The following is a 22,549-nucleotide window of genomic DNA, read 5'->3' on the forward strand; positions in this document are numbered from 1 at the left end:
AAGATCTATCATTATGCATACACCCAGGTCTTTTTGGACCGGTGGTTGTGCGTCCAGAACGTTTTTCCACATGAATTTTCAATTATCGACTTTAAACTAATATTTTTCAACATGGATTAAAGCAGCACAAGTGGCGGTACAGTTAGTGCGTAGGACTGTCTTGGGTGCAATGCCTTTCTTTGTCACCTAAAATAGTTTCTTCAAGGCTTGTGTCTGTTGTGAGGAATCGAAAATGCTTTTTCATATAAGCCGTTCGGATTCGTTATAAACACTTTAGGTCCTCTTCATCACTGACATAACTTTCACACAGGTATTCTTGAGATTTTAAAGGCACTAGGATCTGATTCTTCATGAGCTGTTGGGCCACATACATAATTCATTTTTATTAAGCAAATTTTCGTTTTCTTTAGCTTCGGGATTCTGAGAAAAATTGTATCGAAAAACTAGTTAGCTTTTATTATTCCTGAAGTTTAAGATTGCTAGGAGAATATTAAAGCTAGCAAGGTTCATTATTATTTTTCCAGTTTATATATCTAAGATTTTTCAGACATACAGTTCCGTACTTAATTATAGGCACAGCAAGCAACTTTGAAACAACATTTTGAGCCTTGGAAACACGCTATTTTGTTAATTTTTGTTTATCTAGTATATGCATATATTTACTATCAAACATAGTTAGTTTGATTTAAATAAGTTTTTCAGGTTTAAAGATAAAAATATTGAAGTTAGAAAACACCTTATTTTTAAAGCACAAAGTTATTGGCACAGTATGTTTGTCTTGAAATAATTACAGCTTTCTGACAGTTCTGTCAGCCAAATTAAAAAATGCAATTACAGTTATTAAACAAAAAATTGTTTGTGTGGATACCAGCAGTTATTTTGAAAAAAAATAGTTTTTCGCGAAAATAAAATGTATTACAATGAGTTCAAAAAAGAAGGAAACCACCGAATCTGAAAGAAAATTTATTACATTCATAGTCACGGCAGGTCATATGCGGAGATTGGACAAATTATGGACAGGAGCCAAAACACAATTCGCAGCGTTGTGCACCGTTTCAAAGGGGAATCAAACTTCAAGAATGCAAAACATTCTGGTCGTCCTCGAGTTTTAAATGCTCGTGAATGCAGCCGTATCGTACGGAAAGTGAAAGTTAACCCTCAAATATTACATCAACTGAAATAGCTGTTGAAGTCAACTAAGAATTTGGGAAATCAGTTCTCCCTATGACTATACGAAGAGTACTCCATGAAGCTGAATACAACGCACACATTGCTATGCGTAAGCCAATAATTTCGCCAGTTCAGCACGACAATGAGTCGAAACAAACGTGCGTATGCGGTTGGCATATAACATTGCACATGTGCTGGCCACACAAACCACAATCCCCGGATCTCTCAATCCAATTGAGCATTTATGGGAAGACTTGGTTAGACGCGTAAAAAAGCTTGTGATATCTAATAAAGCTCAACTCAAACTAGCATTGATAGAGGATTGGCAAAACATTGGAGAAAACGACCAAAAATTTGGTGCATTCTATGTCAAGGCGTTTGTATGCTGTTATAAAACAAAAGGGCCTGCTTATTTATTTATCAAATTAAGACTACTCATGTCAAAATGACAGCTGGCCATGTTTTTTCAGTTAACTGAAAGCTGGACATTTTTTTTTTCATTTAACTGAAAGCTGAACTTATTGCTTTTGTGATTTATTTATTTAGTGTACAATTTGTTTAAAGTTTTGTGTAAAAGTGTTCCTTGCCATATTGAAAAAAGAAAACGGCGTTCAATCTCAGACCGATAGAGTATCTGGATACCTTTTTGTTAGTGTTTTACGTGTTAAATTAAAGCAGATCAAAAACAGCTGAGATGTCAAAAAAGGAATCTAAAGGTATCCAAGAATTTCTGGGGTTTGTAAGTATCTGACAGAACAGGTGATTCAACACATGGTTGAATTTCAAAAAACTTAAAAATTGATTTCAGCTTTTTGTATTTGTTGGTAAACAAAAAGATACAAAGTGTTAGTTGAGGTTGTATTTGAGGATGTTCTGAAATCGAAATTCTTCTAAACTAAATCTAGGTATTGTCTCTTCATAATAGTCCTCGTTTCTGTTAGGATAGTTTTCTGTTAAACGTATATCGTTTAAAACCGGACAAATTATTAATCGTATAGAATTCCAATTGAGCTAATATGAAATGTAACATAGATTACAGATTAAGGTTATCTCTTATTTTTTAAATTGTTACGCACCTATCAATTCATCATCGTCTGACGAATAAGTTGAACTATCCATTTAATGTTTTATCTTACAACAATTTTGCCTTCGAAGCTTAAATGTTTCTCTGCTTTTTGTGAACAGCTGAAAGTTGTTTTTTTCGACAGCTATCTCAATACAGCTATCCAACTCGTTCAACAAGGTATCTAAAAAAACTACCTCTCCAAGTAAGAAAAAGAATAGACCAGCACCAGACCACTGTCAAGCGTTTGCTTTTATCGGATTTAGTGTGAAAGAGTGTTAAATATTTTCATTTAACTTTTTCACAGCCCCCTGGGGTCGCTTAGATAAGTTGAGTGAGCGGATAAACTCCCAAAGTGTCACAAGTTTATTATAAATAAAATATCCATTAGGGATATTTTTTTTTGAAATTTTTAATTTGTAAACGAAATTCTTGAAAGCACTTTTGGTTTGAAGGATATTTGGGGACAGCACTTTCTTTAATTGCTACATACAATAAAAATACACTTTCAGCACATCTTATTGTTGCCATCTGTAAAGCAAAGCACACAGAGAACTAGTGGTTCTAAATTCTAAGATGGATATAAACTAAGAAGAACAGTTTCTTACCATGAAAGTATATAGTTCTCAATGCCTTGAAACTTCTTCTAAATGTCTGGCCATATTTAATTTAATACTAAATTACAAAGAGAACAAAAAGAAAATTTTTCATTCTGCTTAGATTTTTTTTGTTGAAAATGTTGGTCTTATCTTACACCCATGGTAACTCTAAAGTTTATTCCTTTAATCGTGCGGCTGGCGGCGTTTAAAAAATGGCAAACATTTTCATCATCAAACTGATATCAAACATTTTTGGAATTTAACTCCTACGAGAAAATTTTATTACATTCCTTACAATTTCAAAGAATACCAATTTATACACGAGTGTCTCGAACTAACCTATTTTGTAAAATTCTTTTGAACGTTATATGTACACACAGAATTCTTCTATTTATGTACATATATGATTTATACCTACAGCCAAATAATAAGAACAAGGGCGAACATCACCTTCACATCAACAGTTCACATATACCCCACATTGCCTTATAATTTTTCTTGTTAAATATCGCACTTCTTAGGATTTGGGTTAATTTATTTGGTTGTTTGTTGAAAGCTTGACCAAACAATAAAAATATAAAAATTATGCGGGCATTTAATCAGTGTTGAGAATTTTTTCTTTTTACAACCACAAATTATTTTTCCTCATCATTGCTTATCCTAACTCACGTACCGTACATATTTAAACATACTCATTAGGTGTCGAAGAATTGAAGATGAGTAAATTTTTCCGCAAGTTTGATTGAATTCCGAAAATAAATTGATCGTTTAACCAAACAGTTTTGTTTTGTTTTTCATATTTTTTTTTTTGGGACTGGGCACATATGTATGTTGAAATAGAAAGTAATTTTCAGGTTAAGGTATCATTTGCCCACACACAATACTATTTCCGTATTTCGTGTTTTCACCCCCACTCTACATCTTGCGCATGCAATGCTAAAGCCAAAATAATGATGGAAATGGAAGAGCTTTAAGCGTCCTTTGGCGTTAGGTGCAAAAGAAAAAATTGTAAAATAAAATAAATAAGAACATAGATCGAACCTTAAATACGCTTGATGATTGACGAAACATACGAAACGATCCAGGTGAATCAATGGTATGCTGTCTCGATAAAACCGCATGAGACGAAGTCACACTCGTCTGCCTGAACCATGGAAGCGAAATCTTTCTACGGCTCTTTTGTGTTTTCGAAGCCAATGCCAACGGAGGCAAATTCAACTCATGTTCTTCCGATGCAAAAGCATCCGCATCCTTTTGTTGTTCAGCTGCCATTGTCAATGCCAAGGACTCTGACTTTGTTGAACATAGGGGATGATGACCACTCTCCGGATATACCGAAGTGATTGATGAGTCTGAGGAGACCGCAAGAAACGCTGGTGATAGTGGATGCCCGTTGTCATCAGCCGACGAAAGGGCAGTCGTTGATGACGCTGAAAGCATTAACGGTGGGGCTGTTTGTGGCCCATCAAAATTCTTATCCGGGGTTTTTAGTTTCTCCAATTGATGTTTCAAATTCGGATTTGGATTTGTATTTGTATTCGTATTCGAATTCGATCCAACAACCGACAAGGAGGATGTCGACGACGACGATGGGTCTGTACTGTTCATCCGTTCACTAAAAAAATTCTTTACGCTCTTCATTTTTTGACCGTCCTTTTTTTAAACTAAATAGAAATAATTTTCTAATAACTAAATCACAGTTATATTAGCATTTACAACACTTTATTTTTATTATGCAACAGCAACACAAATCACACTCCTTTGCAATCTTGTATTAGGCACACTCTCACGAATGAATTAATTATTATTAATTCTAGCACTCATTAGGGGGTATTTTTTTTATTTTTTGTTGTTGTTGTTTTTATTTTTCATTAAATTTAAATTTATTTTTGATAAATTAAACTACTGATGTAAATATCCATTCTGGATGATTTAAGTTTAAAAATTCTCACTTAAGGTATAATTTTTGTTGTATGGCATTATCTCGTTATTTTTTGGGATGGATTTTTGTTCGCTTGATGGCGTAGCATAAGCTTTTCTAAGAAGTCTCCTCTTCTCTCTCTTCAGATTCAAAATAAAAAAAGAAAACTAACTGCAGTGGAGATGTATGTATTCAAATTTCTTTTGAAGAAAAAATTTATATATTTTTATTATGAATTTGAGGGAAAAACCTATCCGAACAACAAAAACATTTACACATGGGGTATAATATAAACTTTTCGCACTTTCAAAAACATGAAACATTTGTTGTCATTCTAGGAATATGCCGAGAAATAATTTCGAATAGATACGAGATATGACGACGATAAAGAGGATGATGATTTTGAAGGTTGTACACTCCGACAATCGACAATCGACAACCGACCAAGATTATAACGACGACGACAAGAACGACAATCTAAGCAAGACGACCATGAAAATTCCTTAAGTTTTCGGTATCCCTTATTGTGTACACTGGTGTTCAGATTGCCAAAAACAAGAAGAAAAAGTTTGAAGGCTCGGTTTTTGAACAAAAAAAAAAAAAAACTAAATATATATTATTTTCTGTGGTGGCGACTTATTTGCTTATCTAGTTTCAAAAGCAAACGTTCATTTATCAGCGATACGGTTTTTCAAGTATTTTTAGATAAGATAGATAGGGGATTTTAGAGCTATATAATGTACGTAGTATAGAATTGTGATAATTTCAAGTTTAAATTTGATTTTTTTTTCTTATTTTTTGTAATATGTAGTTTGAAGAAAAATAAATTGGATAGCACAGAATAAAATGCACAACACCGAGATATCGAAAGAAGAAGGCGAACCTTTTTGCATAAAGTCTGCGACAAAACTGGAAGTTTTCCTTCCTCAACGAGAGCGGTACATATTAAGCTACTTGCTGGTTGAGCTTCAGAGATTAGATTTTTGTTGTTGTTTTGTTTTGTAGATAGATATAAGGGAATTCGACTGACCAGCCACAAGCTAGCAGCCAGCAGCCAGCCAGCTACAACAACGTGATCGTCAATTTAGGGTAAAATCTTTTTTTTTCTTCTAAAAGTGTGAAAAAAGGAATTCATAGGTGAATAGATTGTATGGAAACGGAGAGTGAGCCAAAAGAGAGCAAAACTAAACCGAGTACTGACTATTGAGTAGAGTACCGACACGACATTGAGAAGTACTGCTGCAGCCAAAAGCTTTTATTTTTGCGACTCTTGCGTAGTATGTAGTTGATTGGTAGAAAGTAGAAGAGAAACATAATTTTTAGTGGGGTAGGCGTAAGGGTAATATCCTAATAAAAGCTCATTGTTTTAATATGTGGTGCTCCTTTTTCATATGCAATAAGCAGGTGCTGTACGGGCAAGTTATGCATTTAAAAAAAATTTGTAAGTTACCTACTTTTCTATTCAAATTTTAGATGACATATAAAATGGAAAATTTTGCGTATGCAAGAACCTTTTTCCTCTTGACCTTTCTTCGCTGAGGCAGGCAAACAAAGGACTTGAATTTTAATTTTCAAACGAAAATTCATAATAGTAAGTAATAAAACGCCTTTATCTAAAGACACTCTTAATTTGTATGCAACTTTTTTTTTTAAATGTTCTGGCTCTATCTAGTTATTTGGGGGTTTTTCCTTTTTCAGAGTCAATGGGGCAATCTATCATAATATCATGATGAAAGCTTTTTTTCACACAGAGTATACGACCTACGAGACTGCAATTATTGTTTGTATATTTGTAGGTATACATATTATGATGATATATTGATGTATAAACATTTGTACATTTTATGCTAAAACAATTAATCATGTTCTCCTTAAAAGTTTGTTTGAGTTCGGTAGAATCAATGGAATTATTAATTGAAGTTGTTTTATTTATTTAACATCTGCAATGAATTATTGAATTACTCGAATCGTATTGAATGGAATCGGTTCGATTGGTTATTGTTTTATTCTTGTTTACATAGAAAAAGAACATTTGGATATTGTTTAGTATTTCGCAGAATAATATTGATAAGTATGCAATAATTGATATAGCTTATTATGAGTTAAGTGGAAAATTGTATTATTGGGCTACAAACAGTGTGTTTGAAATTCATAAAATAATCAAGAAAAAAATAAGAAATCAGATTTTACAAAATCAATTATCAATAAAAGAAAGGAAATAAAACAATGCTTATTATTAATTGGGTTAGTTCCTAGTGTTGTGGCGTGAAGTTTGTATTTTGTATTGTTTCAAGTAATGAATTAGGTGGTGCAAAATTGGAGACAAGTTTGTTGAGAACAAAAAAACAACGTATACGCCCGGGTGTACTACATTATTTTATCATCGACCTTTGAACTGAAAGCAAAATCTGATATGCAAAACATTCATTAATGATATCGACAAAAATCAGTCTATCGTTGCCTTTTATCCCCTTATTGGCTTCTTTTTGTGCACGCGAATTTTGAGATAGTGGGAGAACGAAGGATTACAAATCGGTTACACTAAAATATTAGTTTCATTACAATCTTATGAAACATGATTTGTTATTAATTTTAATTCTTCATCTGCTGCGGTAACTTACTGAAGAAAACGAACCCTAATCTGCGAAATTAGGTGTTTTCAATCTCGCGACTGTAATGGATGATAAATTAACTTAAGATGACTTTAGCTCAACCCAACTTTATTACAAGCAAATTAATATTTCTTTTAGTTGGGTTTGAAATCGGCGGAGTTACAAACCATTTATTTGAGATCATTCGACCAAGTAGAACTTATATTAACACGGCAGTTAATTGATTCGGCCCTTTAATAGATAAAAGAAAAATTCTTAAGTCTCTTTCTTTTTTTCTTGATGTTCTAACTACTTCATATTCACACATTGTTGTTTTCATTTGGTTTGTCCAAAATTGAGAAATTAAACTTCACAAACATAAGAATTTTGTATCTATACACATGTAACTGGCATACATTTTAAATTTACTTACCTTCAAGAAATAAATCTGAAAAATTATTTTAAGAAATTAAAAAAAATACATCAAAAGATTGTATTTTGTTAAAAAACTTTTAAACTTGGTTGTCTCTTTTTGAAGAAAATAAATTTAATATATGAAAGTTGAAGTAACATTCAATGAAGTTTCACTCAATTGGTGTTGTTTTTGACCTCAAACTCAATTTTATCAAACATGTTGAATATATTGCTTCCAAAGCTAACTCCATGCTTGGTTTTATTAAAAGAAGTTCAACAGACTTTTCTATTTTAGAATATTGTTGTGTGGTTTGGAACCCATAATATAGAGTTCATTCACTATGAATTGAAAGAGTCCAAAAGAATTTCACTAGGTTCGTTGTATGGAAACTTGGATGGAATATTGAAGTTCCTTCATTTGCTACGAGATGCAAACTTATCGGTTTACAGTAACTTGAAAATCGACGTACAATCTTCTATGTTTTATTTATTTGTGATATTCTGTCGCATCATATCAACTGCCTATACTTTCTATCTTTAATTGAGTTAAATATACCTTCTCGTCAACTTAGAGATTATAATCTATTCCACGTAAGTTAAAAATAAAATAAAAATAAATTGGGTGGCGCAACATTCCGTTGAGGACTAGGGCCTAGTGACTTACAACTCTCAACCATTCCTGTGCGCGAGTAATGTTGTCAAGAATGGAGGAGACGTACAGTTTATATGCCGAATCCGAACAGCTAATTTGAGAAAGCACTTTTTCATGATAAGAGTTACTCTTGGAGAATTTGTCAATTCCTCGCAAGAGACAGTACCCGTGAAAAGACTTTAGATGACATAGGCAGGGATCGAACCCAAGACCTCTGGCATGACAGTCCAACGCACTAACCATCATGCCATTTAAGTTACCATAGGATTAATTACGCAGTTAATGAACCTATAACTCACTGTGTTAGGGAAACCAATTCTGTGTAATAGACTTTGACTTCCATTTAAATCGAGTCACCTTAAAAAATAAACTTGTGCTCCATTCCCTAAATACTAATTGAAATTTATTTATATATATATTTTTCGCTTTGTTTAAATATTAATTTAATTTTAATTTTAAGTAGTCTGTAAAAAGATTAATGTAATCTCTGTTTGATGAATAAACTAAACTAAAAAAAATAAATTATATAACACTCAAGTTTTGTTTCGTTATTTTAAAAATTAACGTTTCCTTCGAAAATGGAAAAAATTCTCCTCTTGTTAAAAAAAAAAACAGAATGAAGGCTCAACGAAGGCAGATAAAACCGTCTACATAAATATATGAATGAGTTCAAAAACTTACCTTATTGTCACTATCAGTTGTATTGCCTGATCCAAAGCTGGCAAGAGAACACCTGTCATGGTCGTTTTCAGTAAGAGGTTCGTCAAGATCACGTGATGATCTTTGTGATGAGCCCGAAGCCGAGTTTTTAGCTGGCGACTTAGGGAGAGTGAGTGATGTACCAGAGAAACATGTTTCTTGCATAACCTCTCGCAGTTTCTTAGCCCAAACCTTAACAAAAAAATTGACAAACATTAAATATTTTATTTACAATCGTAAGAAAATATGAATTGTAATCTAAATAAATTACCTGCTTAGTTTCTAAGCTGCTTGCTTTAAGTACGATTCGATAATCAGAGAGCATAGGTGATCTGCCAGTCCACACAGCAAACTTTGTCTCATCGCCTTCTATGTGTTCCGTAATACCCATTTCTTAAAACAAACAAAAAATGGAGAGCCATTAAATCACAGTAAACAAAAATGTGTGTGTGTTTTTTTTTTCTTACCGGTTGTCATGAGTTTGTTTTTGAACTGATATTTCACAGATCCATTCGAGTCTTTTACTTCTTTGGCGAACAATAAGTACAATTCGAACAAAAATACTCGGCGTTCACGTCCTTTTCGTATAATTTGCTTAGTATCCCACGCCGAGAATGAATCCTGCAGTACAACTTCACCCAAACTGTCGGTCGAAATGTCACAATTATCCAACAAAGACAAATGCATTGCGTCGTTTGCCTTCTTCGGCACATTCAGCATCACCTCAAGGCCTTCCTTAATTTCACCATGACTCTCTTCACAACACGAAAGTAAATCTTTCAACAACAATTGGTATTTGGTGATTCGTTGGACTGGTTTAATTAGAAACGCCGGCAGAGGATGCTCGACTTTATGTTTCCTTTGGAGTTCTTCAAAATACGAACCACTGTGCTGTACTAGCAAGTTATTTGAAAGCGGTTTATTCTTGCAATAATGCACGTACATGTCGAATTTCAGAGCCCAGGTGACAAAACAATGGCCCACATCTTCGGGCATAGTTTCGTATTTTTCCAATTCTCGTAGGAATATTTTCTGATGGAAATGATAAATCTCTTTCATGTTGCCAAAAAGAATATCTTCTTTGCCGATTAGCGCGGCCGGTACATTGTGACCGGATCGGAATTCTTCTAGGAAGCATTTTATGCATGTTTCCAGATCCTTGACGTATGTCCGTTCAGTCTGCATAAGTTCGGCCATGATGAACTCCTTTCGTCGAGCCGACTTGCGCTTCTCTTCGTTTATCTCCTTGGCATTACTGCTTGAACTAAGCTTGGCTTCTAGAGACGGATCCGAATGTCGATCACTTGTCGAACCTTCAAGGCATAAGAAAATGGAGGTTAGTATATTCAATTTTGAGAGTAAAGATGCATTTCAAACTTACCTGATGTAGAAGTAAGTGAAGTATTCGATTCGGATTCACCAGCCATGGACATTCCCAGCGACTTCTCCAATTGTTCCCTATAAGTGTCCATGCGATTGCTAAAGTCTTTATATCTGTAAGGAAACAACTATTTACAAACAACCTCCTCTTAAAACTATGTCCCTCTTTACCTATTATCCACAGATGCAACCCATTGCTTTATCGAACTAGCATGTGCGTGTCCTTTCTCTACTAAACTGTCTGCTAGCTGAAGCAGCAGTTTAACGCGTTCTCTTGTCTCCTTGGCTGTACTGCGGAACTCGTTGTGTTCCTTTAATAGACTTTCGGTTTCTTCACGAGTCTTTCCCACCAAATTTGTTCGAGAGGTCAAGTAAGCCTCACCGGTGTTATGTATCCATTCTATTGCTTGTTTTGCCGAACGTTCGAACAGTACAAATTGCTGGCACTGATCTAAGCTCTTCTTGCGCTGAGTCCAAAACTCCAGCACTTGATTCTCCTGAGTAAGGAGCTTATCCAAAATCGACTTGACACGATTCTCACAATTTCCCTGTGGCTGATACTTGTAGTACTGTTGCGAACGATTAGCATATTTGAGGAAAGTTTCGGCTGTTCGTCGGGCCAAAGTACAGGCTTTTAAGAACGCCTCTTTTTGTTCTTGGTGTTTTGAAATTAATTGAACAATTGTCTGGGCTTTGTCACTTGATCCACCACCGCCGCACCAATCATCCTCTCGTCGATATTCACGATCTAAACTGTCCAAAACAGTGCAAACTTGTTCTGCTGTCTTGTAGAAATTTATGGAAGCTGTGACCAGCTTGTGGCGCTCTTCGGCACATGTCACCAACTGCTGCCACTTCTTGGTGACGTCATCGGAAATATCTCGAATCGATTGCGGATCGTAGTGATTTGCATTGACAAGTGCATCAGCACGGTATTTTACTTGCACAGCAGATGTGTGTGTCTTTTCGATGGCAACCTGGAACTGTTCATGCTCCTTCCTAAGCTGTTCTGCTTCAAGCAAGCTACTTGGAGTTACAAAACTTGCCACAAGCATTCCCTCGCCATTACGAATCCAGCTTATGACTTGATTGGCGTCGTTCTGGAATTGACAAAGTTGCACAGCCTGTTCGAGCTTTGCCCGTTTCGCTTCTGACAATTCTTCCAAATCGATTTCCCTCTCCCGAAGAAAATCTAAGAGATATTCAATTCTGGCTTGAGCTGTGTGAGTGGCATCGGCCATAGAAATGAAGCCAGCAGATTCGAACATTTGCAAAAGGTCCTGGCCTTGTTGCAAGACTTCATAAGTAGCGTTTTGTATATCGGTCACTGACTCATTATGCATGCGTATCAGCTGCTCAGCCTTTTGGTAGTCTCGCGATAAGTCAGCATGTTGAAGTTGCTCTGCCCAAATTTCCAGCTGAGAAGACAATTCCATAGCATCACGTTCGAAGTATCTCAAACGGAGAATCAAGTCGGCCCGGAATTTCCTTGCCGACCACAATTCTTCCAGCTCAATTTTTTGTTTCGTTAATTTTTCTAAAGTAGTTTCCAAGGCAGAAATCGACCCTGTATTGTCAACATATTCGAGAGATCGCATCTCTTGCAACAAGGCTTCACCTTGGGCAATTGTTTGCATACAACCATTGAGTGTACTGTCCTGTTGATCCTGATACTGCTGCAGGAGACGTTCAATTCCTTCGAGATTTTCCTGCGACAGCATTGTTTCGTCAGTCGAGACATCAGTGCGCAATTGATCGATCCATGAAGTTACTTCTTTTTCGTGGGTGTAAAATATGACAGCCATATCCAAGCGACGGCGCCTCTGCTCGACACGTTCAGCAAAACTTGCCACTTGAAGTTCCAATTCTCTGGCCACAGAGTAAATTTCATTTGGATCGGCTTCCCCGCTGCGAGCTAACTCTTCAGCAGCTGCCAACAACTTCTCTGCATTACTGTATGTATTCTGTGCAACATTCTCAAAGTGTTCATGCGATTTCTGATACACACGGGCTTTTTGAAGGTTTCTGCCAATTCCAGTGTTTTTACGGAGAAAAACTTCTCCGTGGTTTTTCAACCAATCAAGAACTTGCTTAACGTCCTCTTGAAACAGTCGCAACGCCAAGGTTTGATGTAAACGGATTTTCTCCTGATGCCATTTGGCTTCAAGCGAACGATGGTGTCCGAGAATCTGATGAATCACGGCCAGAACATGAGAAGCCCCTTCGCTGTAATCAGCTGCTGGGTTTTGGCGTTCGTATTTAGTGAAGCTGCTGTTTTTTCGATGGTCTGGAACTCCAGGCGGTGGCGGCTGATTGCAAACCTGCACCAAGTGATCCAGCTGGTATAGCAGCTTCTTACTTGTGGAATGCACCTCTGTGTAAGCCTGACACATAGCCTCATACAAAGACTGATGAGTCCGTATTGCTGTTTCGAGACTTTGAATATCCGATGGAAGAGGTTGGGATGCTTGACAAGCAGCAGCCCACGACGATACACTATTGCAGTATTGCTCAGCTTTGTGATGAAACAGCACACTGAGTTGAAGAACAGCGGTGCGTTCATCTAACCCGGCGGCAAAATCTTTCCACGTACGGTCCAGCCGTGTGGCCAGGGTTTTAATATGCTGCGCAGCATAATGCTGGCTTTCTATGAGTCGACTGGCCACGGCCAATATTCGATCGATATTCACAGACACATTCATTGAAGCTACAGCAAACTTCTGGTGTTCATCTTGCAAACTCTTGGCCACGGAATAGTTGTGGCCGATTTCGACATAGCTCATTTGAAAAACATCTCTGTTGTGCAATATCCAATCGAACATCTTTTCGCAGTCTTCTTCGAAAAGTCGACACTGGAAACATTGATCCAACTTGGTTTTCTTATGCTGCCACAATGTCAGCAACCGCTGTTGTCCCTGATGGATTAAGTCAATCTGTCTCAATGCCTTGCTGATTGCAGCCGACATATCGGGATTATTCGATGCTGCCCTATAACCTGGCGAATTATTCGATGAATGTGAGGAACCATCTTCGGCATGCTGCTGACTGGTCATGTTTATTTTAGCGAGTAATTTCTTTCGCTGAATATCCAAATCTTCAATGGGTAGCTTGAGTATCTTCTTTTTCATTTCGTTGTGATGATCCAGACTATGCCGGGCGCCATTAACATCCTCAGCGAAATCGTTTCGTTGCAGATCTTCTTGAATATCATCGATGCGATCGGCCATATCACTGGCTTGCCAAAAGAAGTCCTCAATTGCCAATCGGGCATCTGTCCATTGTTGATGATCATATGGTTGTACACCATCAAATTCAGTTGTTAGTTGATGAGTCTCGGCTATTTTATTAAGGGCTTCGATTGATATTGTGGACGTTTCAAATTTATATTTATTGGTTGAAATGGAAGCTCTTTGCTTTTGCCAGAAATTGTCAGGTTTTATTATAACTACGCTATAGATATTAGCACTAAAATGTTCTTGAAGCACTTTAAGTATTGTCTTAACGTTTGTCGCACAATTGCCATTGCCTCGCATGTCAATTATAACGGTGAATCCAAGATTTTTTGCAGCATCACTAGGAAAAGTAGAAAACAAAATAATATTAAATAACCATTGTATGATGTGCACTTTAAATAAAATACAACAAGTGTAAAAGTAAAACACTTTGAGGAAGTTGTATCATTTTGTTTTTAACCTCAAGGCAATAAATTTAAGTTTTGAAATATTTATCAGTAAAACGCTGTATGCGACTGTTAACTATTTTACACAGTTGAAAAATAAGGCTAAAAGCAGAGTTTTACATTTTTCAAAAATGGAAAGGAGCAAGTCTCATTTCTGAAAAAGAAAATGCCAACATTTAAAAAACGACTTCAACTTAATACTTGATGTAAAAAGATGAAATGCGTTTTATTAATTTGTGTTTAAGAATTTTGGATAAAGTTTCAGCTCGTATAACGCTAAACATATTGGCTACCTAATCGTTTTCCATTTACAAGGCCAATGTTTCATATTTAATTCAAAAATAAAAAAAAACTTTGCACAGATGGTACGCTCATTCTTTTGTTTTGTTTTCCATCTTTATGCCACGAAGAAATTATTGAAAAATTCCATTCAATTGACATTTCTTTTATTTTATTTTTACCCCTTTAGTTAGGACGGTCGATGTTTCTGAATTATGTGCTTTAGGTTTGGGATTTTTAATTATAAAATTTTCGATGGTTTCAAGTTCCCAAGAATAGGATGATGATAATAATATAAACTCTTTCCAAAGCTTTTTATGCGGATTAAACAAATAAAACACATATTTTTTTTACACGTTTGGACATTTAACTTTTGAATAAAAAGAAAACCCTTTTTTTTTTAAATTTCCAAATTACCTCGGAATCATAATCAAATAGCTGAGTAATCGTCGCAGATCCTCTGGTTTGAGTCTCTCCCTGCGCGGTGTTGCCGGAAAGCACAATAATGGTCCTCCTCTGCGATCCCTCCCACCAGTTAAATAGACAGCTCGTTCTTGTAAGAGCGTAAGTATATCCCGTGCCCTTTGTCCGTCCATTATGACGAAGACGGTGATGAGTTCTTCTTCTTGATGTCACACTTGCTCCCAGCTCCTGCTATTAGTCTTGCTGGAGAATCGGACTGGGCCCGTAAATTCGAAAAAAAAAAAATTCCTTCTACGCTTCGAAGGCAAATATTGTTCGTCTTCGTCGATGTTTTGTCTCTAAACAAAACAAAAACAACAAGAAAAAATAAGAATGAAAAGAAGTTAGTTTCTTGGTAGGCAATTGTTGTTGTTGCTTCTTCGACAATGGAAGAATGAGATTCAATGATTCATAACAGAGAATGAAACGAAAAAAAAACAGAGTTACAAAATGAAGCAGCAGCTGAGCAACTGACTCGAAATCAAAATTAAAATCTGAAACCCTCATTACACCTACCAATTGGCTGGCTTTGCATTTATCACCATAGTTTTCAAAGCTGAGACCATGGAGTTCTTCCTCCTTTCGAGTTCCATTATGGGATTTGAGTTGAGCTTGAGATTCTTTGATCTTTTTTTCTTCAGTTCGGATTCAAAGTTCCTTGCAGTATGCGTCTCCTTTTCCTCCTCCACAACCTCACTAGTCACTTCTCTGTGGCACTGGGGGCAGTGGGTTTGGGTTCTTTTACTTTTAAGTTTAAATCACAAAACACAGCAACATCGAGAACGACAACGACACAGATCTCGATCTCGTAATAAAAAGTAATAATAATTCTTTTTATTACAAATTAGTTTATTAGATGAACGAAATGGAGCGCAAGCAAGCAATAGCAAACAACAGAGAAGAACACAGCTAAGAAAAAGAATTAAAACCAAAGCAAACCCAACAAAAAACGCGACTTTTTTCTACTTTTCCTTTTGTTATTTTGTTATTTTTTAATCTTTTTTTATTATTTTTTCATTCGACAACGACGAACGACGACGACGACGGTGGTGATGCTCTTCTCGCCCATTGGAAGAATCAATAAAAGAAGTCAATCGCTATAGCACTCTACAACACTATACAACACGACTATTGCTTTTATGGAAAAAAATTTGCTTTAATCGCTATTGCTTTTAATTATGCGGTAATTATGAGTAATTTAATTGATATTTTTCACTAAGTTTGTGGGCACATATTTACTTTTGATGTTTTTAAAAGTTTTGGTAAGATATTCGAGTTATTTTATTGAGAATTCTATTATTTTCCGGAGGAGATTCTTGTTCTTAAAATTTTTCTCGAGTCGAGTTCGAGAGCACCTCTGCACAAAAAAGTCAAATTGAAATACACGATGAACACATCCATGGAAAAAATGTAACGAGTAAGTGGTGCGGGTGGTTTCAAAGAATATCGAGTTAGTTGTGTACTCATAGGGTGTGTTAGTTGAACTCGGTAAAATTACTTTTCAACTTTACATTTTTCAATTCGTAATGAAGTACGTGTAAAGCACTGTTTACATGAGCACGACCAACGAATGAATGAATATTCGTGGATTTTGACATTTCTTTCACATGAGAGTTTTTAATTCGTCGTGAATGAAGTTTGACAAGGAGCCACAGCCAAGCACCATTCACCACCGAAACCAAAACAAGAATGATTTTGTTAGGTTAACTCGCGATAATTTTATTCGTTGCGAGTGTGGATAATGTGGAACGAGAATAAAGTTTGACAGTTCGTATCAACTACAAATTTTAGGGATGTTGAAAAAGTCCTTATGTTTGTTGAATTGGGTCTAAGGTACATTGAACATTCAAATGCGGTTAGAAGAAAAGACACTTGAGCGTAAGTGGACATTTAAGGCCCAACTATAATAGGCATAAGCTAGCATATGCGCGCATAAGTAAACGTGCGAATACAAAGAGTCTCAATACGAGTGAACATAATGGAGTCTAGCTCCGTTTCGTTCAATTTTTCTCAGTTTCGTTAACTTAAGCACATTTAGGCAAGATCGATCCCAATCGCTCGCCGCATAAGTAAAATCTGACATGTAGATACGTGAGCAAAATTGCATTATGGCTATGCAGTAATTTCACAAACTTAAGTGAATTTTCGTTGGATTTTTGACATAAGCTTATGTTTGCTTAAGCCTATTATAGTTGGGCCTTTATTATTTTAACAAACTGAATTTTAATCTTGCTTGAGCTTTCAATTTGGTTCGATTCAAATGGTTCCTCATGCGACGTATGACAATGGTATGACAGCTGAGAAATAAATTTGGCAATTATTTTGAAGCGCTATGATTGATTTTCAAAATGGGGGCCAATTTGAGTTATTATTTGGTATGTCGGTTATAACGATTTTTTAATAAAATTTTTTTGATTACAATTTATCTAAACAATTAATTTTGATAAAAATCTGTCATTGGTATAAAATTTAAATACAAATCAGCGGAACGATTCGTCTTATTTTTTTTACATAATAGAATATCTTGTCGAGCAAAAACAAATTCCACCCAGAAAATAGAAAAATTAGTATTTTTAGTTAAAACGAATCCTTTTATGATTTCCAGTCGATCAGTTTATAATTTAAAGGAAGCACAGCAAAACAAGAATTGAAACACTTCTTCGAACTGATTTAAATGAAAATTGTAACTGACCCCTTTAACACTAAAAGTTTCTGCTCAACTTTCCATTACCCCAGCTTGAATTTAGACACGCGTTTTTTTTATTTGATAGATAAGTGCAAATAAATAAAAATTATAGCAATTTTAGAGTGAGGAACAATTTATTTCTATTTGAAATTAATTTTCAAAGTTCACTTTTTCACACACAAAACACGCAAAAGTGGTTGATTTTGACATTTATTTAATGTTTTTTGTATAGTTGTGTCATACTTGATTTTTTTGTTGGGGATTTGTTTGATTTTTCAATTCAATTATTCAATTAGGGTGGCGCAACAGTCCGTTGTGAACCAGGGCCTAGTGACTTACAACTCTCAACCATTTCTGTGTGCGAGTACTGTTGTAAGGAATGGAAGGGACCTACAATTTAAGGCCGAATCCGAACGGCTAGTTTGAGAAAGCATTTTTTCATGACAAGAATTACTCTTGAAGGATTTGTCAATTCCTCGCAAGAGGCAGTACCCGCGAAAATTATTTTTTTAAATTAAGGTGGCACAAAAAGGGATTGAACCCAAGACCCCTTGCATGACAGTCCAACGCACTAACCATCATGCCACGGGTACTTGATTTTAGTGCAAAAATTATTTTGCATATACCTAAAATCACACCCACCCAAAATCCTATAATGATCCCAAGCAGAGGAGTAGCAGGGGACATCACCCCCCTACATACCTAGCTGTTAGTACGCCATACTTTCAATTCAATCAGGGTCAAAACACTAAATTTTTTTTTATGAGTTAAAGGTGTTTCCTCGCCTTAATAATTAAAACATGTTCTATTGAGATGTCTACCTAATTGTACAAAAATTGGTGCTGCCGTACTGTAAAGTCGGTCTGTTCATTTCTTATATCTTACTTTTGAATTTAAAAACTATCAAATTTAGGTTTTCAAAAATATTTTTTTTTTTTTTCAAAGAAAACTCCATGAATCCCCGTGTAATCGAGGCACAACTGAACTATTGCCATAAATGAACAAAACAAACACATCGCGCTGAATTATCTGACATTTGTCAACTTCAAAAATGACATAGTCATTTTGACATTTGAATTAGGAAATTTTACGCTGCCCAACAAAAAGAATTCCCAAAAATTTTGCGAAAAATCAAAATATTACACCGTAAAAACAAAACCAAACGCAAGACGACTTCCGCAACTACAATGGAATCTAATATCAGCAGGGTTCTTAATCCAAATCGTCATCAACTAAGCGGAAAGCTGTGCAAGTATACAAATGTAATGAAAGGTATGTTGCTTTGCTTGCTGTTTGTTTGCATAAGGATAAACTAGACAAAGAATCATTCAAGGTTGGCAGTATCGATGGTTTACGGTGGATGCGCAAGCGGGTACCTTAAGTTATTATTTGTGTGATTCATCAAATGACGACGGAAGCCCTCACATTCTGGGCAATGCACCCCGATGTCAGATTCATTTGGCCGCTGCCGTGGTTTGCCCCAGTGACGAGGACTCGAAGACATTTTCCATTGGATGTGCCTCAGGTGATACAATGAAGCTGAGAGCAGCCGATGCCAGAGCCCGACAAGAGTGGGTCGACGGACTGCGGGCAGTCGTCGAGAGTCACACCAAGGCTATGGACATAAATTCCAGCAGTCTTCCTCCCAGAGAATTGCTAGCCGCTTCAGATGCACTAGTTGCTGCTCGTCAAGAACTTCAACAAACAGAATTGTGGTAAGCATCAGTAAAAAAAAAATTATTTCACTCCTGAGAAGCTAATTTGTGTGATTTTAGCAACGCGTCCCTTGCCAGAGCAATTGAAAACATTCAAGGACCATTCTCACCTACCGACCCGGATCTGTTGATGTTAAAAGCAATCTCAACTGCTAGTACGCAATGTTTACATCAGTGCTTAAGCCTGCTGCAGCGTCACCAAGAAATACAGAACACACACAATCGAAACGAAACAACCAGTGTTTGTTAAACCATTCGGGAAAGCTCTCCGGGTTATATTTGAAACTATGTTTAACTAATTTTCCAGCACTTAGCTATCTACTTTTCGACTCTTGCAAGCTGCACTCCTCAACTAATTCTAACGAACATGTACAGTCTAGTACACAAGAAAAGCCATTATGTGTTATATGATTTTATTTTTGGCAAAAGCAAAATTATTTTTTAGCTCAAAAGCAATTGTTTATAAATAAAGTATATTTTTTATTTGAAATATAAATTTATAGAAATAATTATATTATGTGCCTTTGCGCGCCGATGTTAAGGAATTTTGGTGTTTCTTTATTTTGGGTGACGAATATTTTTCAGTGTTAAAGGTCTTTTTTTTTTATTTATTTAAAGCTTTGTCACCAGTTAGGCTCTGGGATTAGCTCTTCAACTGCATACTTAAAGACTTGGGGTTTTCAGCTTGAAATAAAATAAATAAAACAACGATTGAGATTTTTTTAATTGTATATTTCTAATTTCTTGTAAACTCCGTAAACTTATAAATTTAATTATAGTGTCGCACAATTTCTCTTTTAAAAATTGTAAAAATTTCGAAATTTAAAAAAGTGCCAAAGTTTTATATGTTTTTATTTTTTTTTTGTTTTTTTGTTTTGTAAAAGAGAAATTAAAATAATTTAAATTTCGGCTCCCCAAATGGTCAATCAAAATCAAAAAGAAAAAAACTAAGTTAATAATTTAAACAATGAAAAAGTTTACATAGCATGTGGATTCATATACATACACTTATAATGCTGATGATAATTTATTTAATTCTTTTGTTTTTATTTTTTTAATTATTGATTTGATTCAAATTATTTTCTGAGCTTTCTATAGGGACATGAGTATTGAATATACATTGTATTGTGTTGTTAAAAATTACTATGACTTTCTTTCTTGTTTTAATGTTTTCTGTTTTCTATTTTTTGTTTTTGTTTTTCTTTTCCATCGGCAACTATTTTTCGTATTAATTATGATTTCTTTTTTCCATTGAGCTTGAGTTTACGCTAATTATTATGGTTCTATTATAGTTACTAAATGTTCAATTTGTTTTTGTTTTTATTTTAAGTTGAAACATGTACATGAAGACACTAAAATTATGCTGGCCTATGTATATAAAAGAAAGCTGGTTTGTGCTTTTTCTTTCTTTTCAATTACATAATTATTTTATTTCCATAAATTAAGAGTAACTTTGTTTGTTTTTTCTTTAAATTCATTTTTTTTGTTTATTTAAAACAGCAACGATGGGTCTATTTATATTTTTGTAGTTAAGTTATATTGGAAAATGGGTTTGGTTTTGGTTTTGACAAATAATAATAATACTTACAATTGCGTGAGGAGGTTTTGATAATTTTACAATTTTATTTGTTTGTTTGAATTATTGTAGGCTTACTGTGCAAGGATGTAGGTATAGCGATGGATGTAAATATTACATACAAAAATCCAATAACTTACATATAAAGCATTTTTCTCGTTTTTCTGTTTTTACATTTATACTTATGATGATAATATAAATAAGTTGTTTTTTGTTTTAATAAACTAAAACTATAACTATATAAATTAAATAATGTGGTATGTGCCCAAACTTATGTACAAATTAATGATAATTTTAAGTCTTAAATAATTTTCTATTGAAATTGTTTATATCATTGGTTTTTGAATTGTTTCGGATTGAAAAATTTGATTTTTTAAATCCTATATTTACAAGGGGCTATTTTAATTAAAAAACAAAGCTTTTGTTTTGTTGAAAATTGAAAACAAAAATTAGGTTTGAATATGTTGTTTTTGGAAGCACCAAAAAAGACTCCCATTGAATGCAAGAGAGGCTTAGATATATTGGAACAAACGAATTTTTGTTTTGTTGTTTAAATTTAAATTTCTTACATGTTAAATGTTTTATTTTTACGAAGAACGGGCATAAATAATTTGATCTGTTGTTTTGTGTGTGCTTGGCTTGGTAAACATTTTAAATTAAAGTTTATAATTTGTTATCATTAAATCCAGACGTCTAGCCGAAAGTTTAAAATTATATTCTTTTTGTCATTATATTTATAATATTCACATGGAAATTTTGTAAAAAATATATATATATTTTTGTATGCAACCGATTCGACCTCGTTGGTAAAATTAATATCGCATTTGATAATTTGTTGATTTTTTTTAAGTTTTAGACAAAATTTAATTGTGATTTTGTGTATTCATAGTTAGAAGAAGGCACTTTCTATTTCTACTTTAATGAAAAAATATAAATAAAAAAATAGAAGACTTAATTTTTTCCTTATTTAAAAAGGAGGATGAAATGCTATCGTTATAGAAATAAACTTTTTAAGGTAGTAAAATGAACAGGAAGAAGTTTAGGAATTGAAGAATTCATGGAGCTGGGCCCATCAAAAATTAGAACCTTCATTCATTTGAACGGCTAATCAATAATTTGCAATATTTTATAAGTATATAAATAATAGAGGTTTTTAAATTGATTAATATTGTATTAGTTTGTTTTTAAATACCATCGTGAGCTCGGCACTTGTTAATATCTTTGATGCCAAAGAAGTGGTTGGGAGCCGAACTTCGTTTGCAGAACGTTTTTCATTGGTATCTAGGGATACATCCTTAAGAGACAAAACACTTCTTGCTTTTGAAAATTGGGATGTCGAAAAATAAAGTGGCCAGCTATAATAACTATCATTGGACAAGGTTGATTAAATTGGACAGACGCCATAACGGACTTGAAAGTAAGCAAAGTTTATAGTAGATATATAGGTTTGCCAGCTGCCAATTGCCTTGCAATTAAGACAACTTTATTGGAAAGTTGACTGGAAAGTTAGTCAAGAAAAATCTCCATAACTATCAAGTCAAGTCTACTTATGACAGATTAAATGACAGATGACAATTTTTTTTATTGGCTGCGTTCAATCTCAGACAGATACCTTTTTGTTGGTATTTTACGTGTAATATAATAGCTGATTAAAAACAGCTGA

The 22,549-nt window shown here is 34.7% G+C and overlaps 2 protein-coding genes across 2 annotated transcripts in view; one reads left to right on the forward strand and one right to left on the reverse strand.

The window, feature by feature from the left end:
* The window catches only part of LOC129948231 (triple functional domain protein), a 38,136-nt gene extending 21,857 nt beyond the window's left edge, over positions 1-16,279 (reverse strand). The window contains exons 1-7 of the mRNA XM_056059147.1: positions 15,426-16,279; positions 14,865-15,208; positions 10,661-14,062; positions 10,491-10,603; positions 9,577-10,422; positions 9,381-9,502; positions 9,092-9,301 (exon numbers count right to left, since the gene is read on the reverse strand). Coding sequence (XP_055915122.1) covers positions 9,092-9,301; positions 9,381-9,502; positions 9,577-10,422; positions 10,491-10,603; positions 10,661-14,062; positions 14,865-15,043 — 4,872 coding nt within the window. The 5' untranslated portion in view covers positions 15,044-15,208; positions 15,426-16,279. The remainder of the gene's footprint in view (positions 1-9,091; positions 9,302-9,380; positions 9,503-9,576; positions 10,423-10,490; positions 10,604-10,660; positions 14,063-14,864; positions 15,209-15,425) is intronic.
* Positions 16,280-18,647: 2,368 nt separating this feature from the next.
* Positions 18,648-19,855, forward strand: LOC129946290 (oxysterol-binding protein-related protein 11). Its single transcript, XM_056056423.1, has 3 exons — positions 18,648-18,867; positions 18,929-19,310; positions 19,371-19,855. Exons 1-3 carry the CDS (start codon positions 18,783-18,785, stop codon positions 19,558-19,560), a joined length of 657 nt encoding a protein of 218 aa, XP_055912398.1. The 5' UTR covers positions 18,648-18,782; the 3' UTR covers positions 19,561-19,855.
* The last annotated feature ends 2,694 nt before the right edge of the window (positions 19,856-22,549 follow it).

The sequence above is a fragment of the Eupeodes corollae genome, chromosome 2 (genome assembly GCF_945859685.1).
Source record: "Eupeodes corollae chromosome 2, idEupCoro1.1, whole genome shotgun sequence".
Taxonomy (NCBI): domain Eukaryota; kingdom Metazoa; phylum Arthropoda; class Insecta; order Diptera; family Syrphidae; genus Eupeodes; species Eupeodes corollae.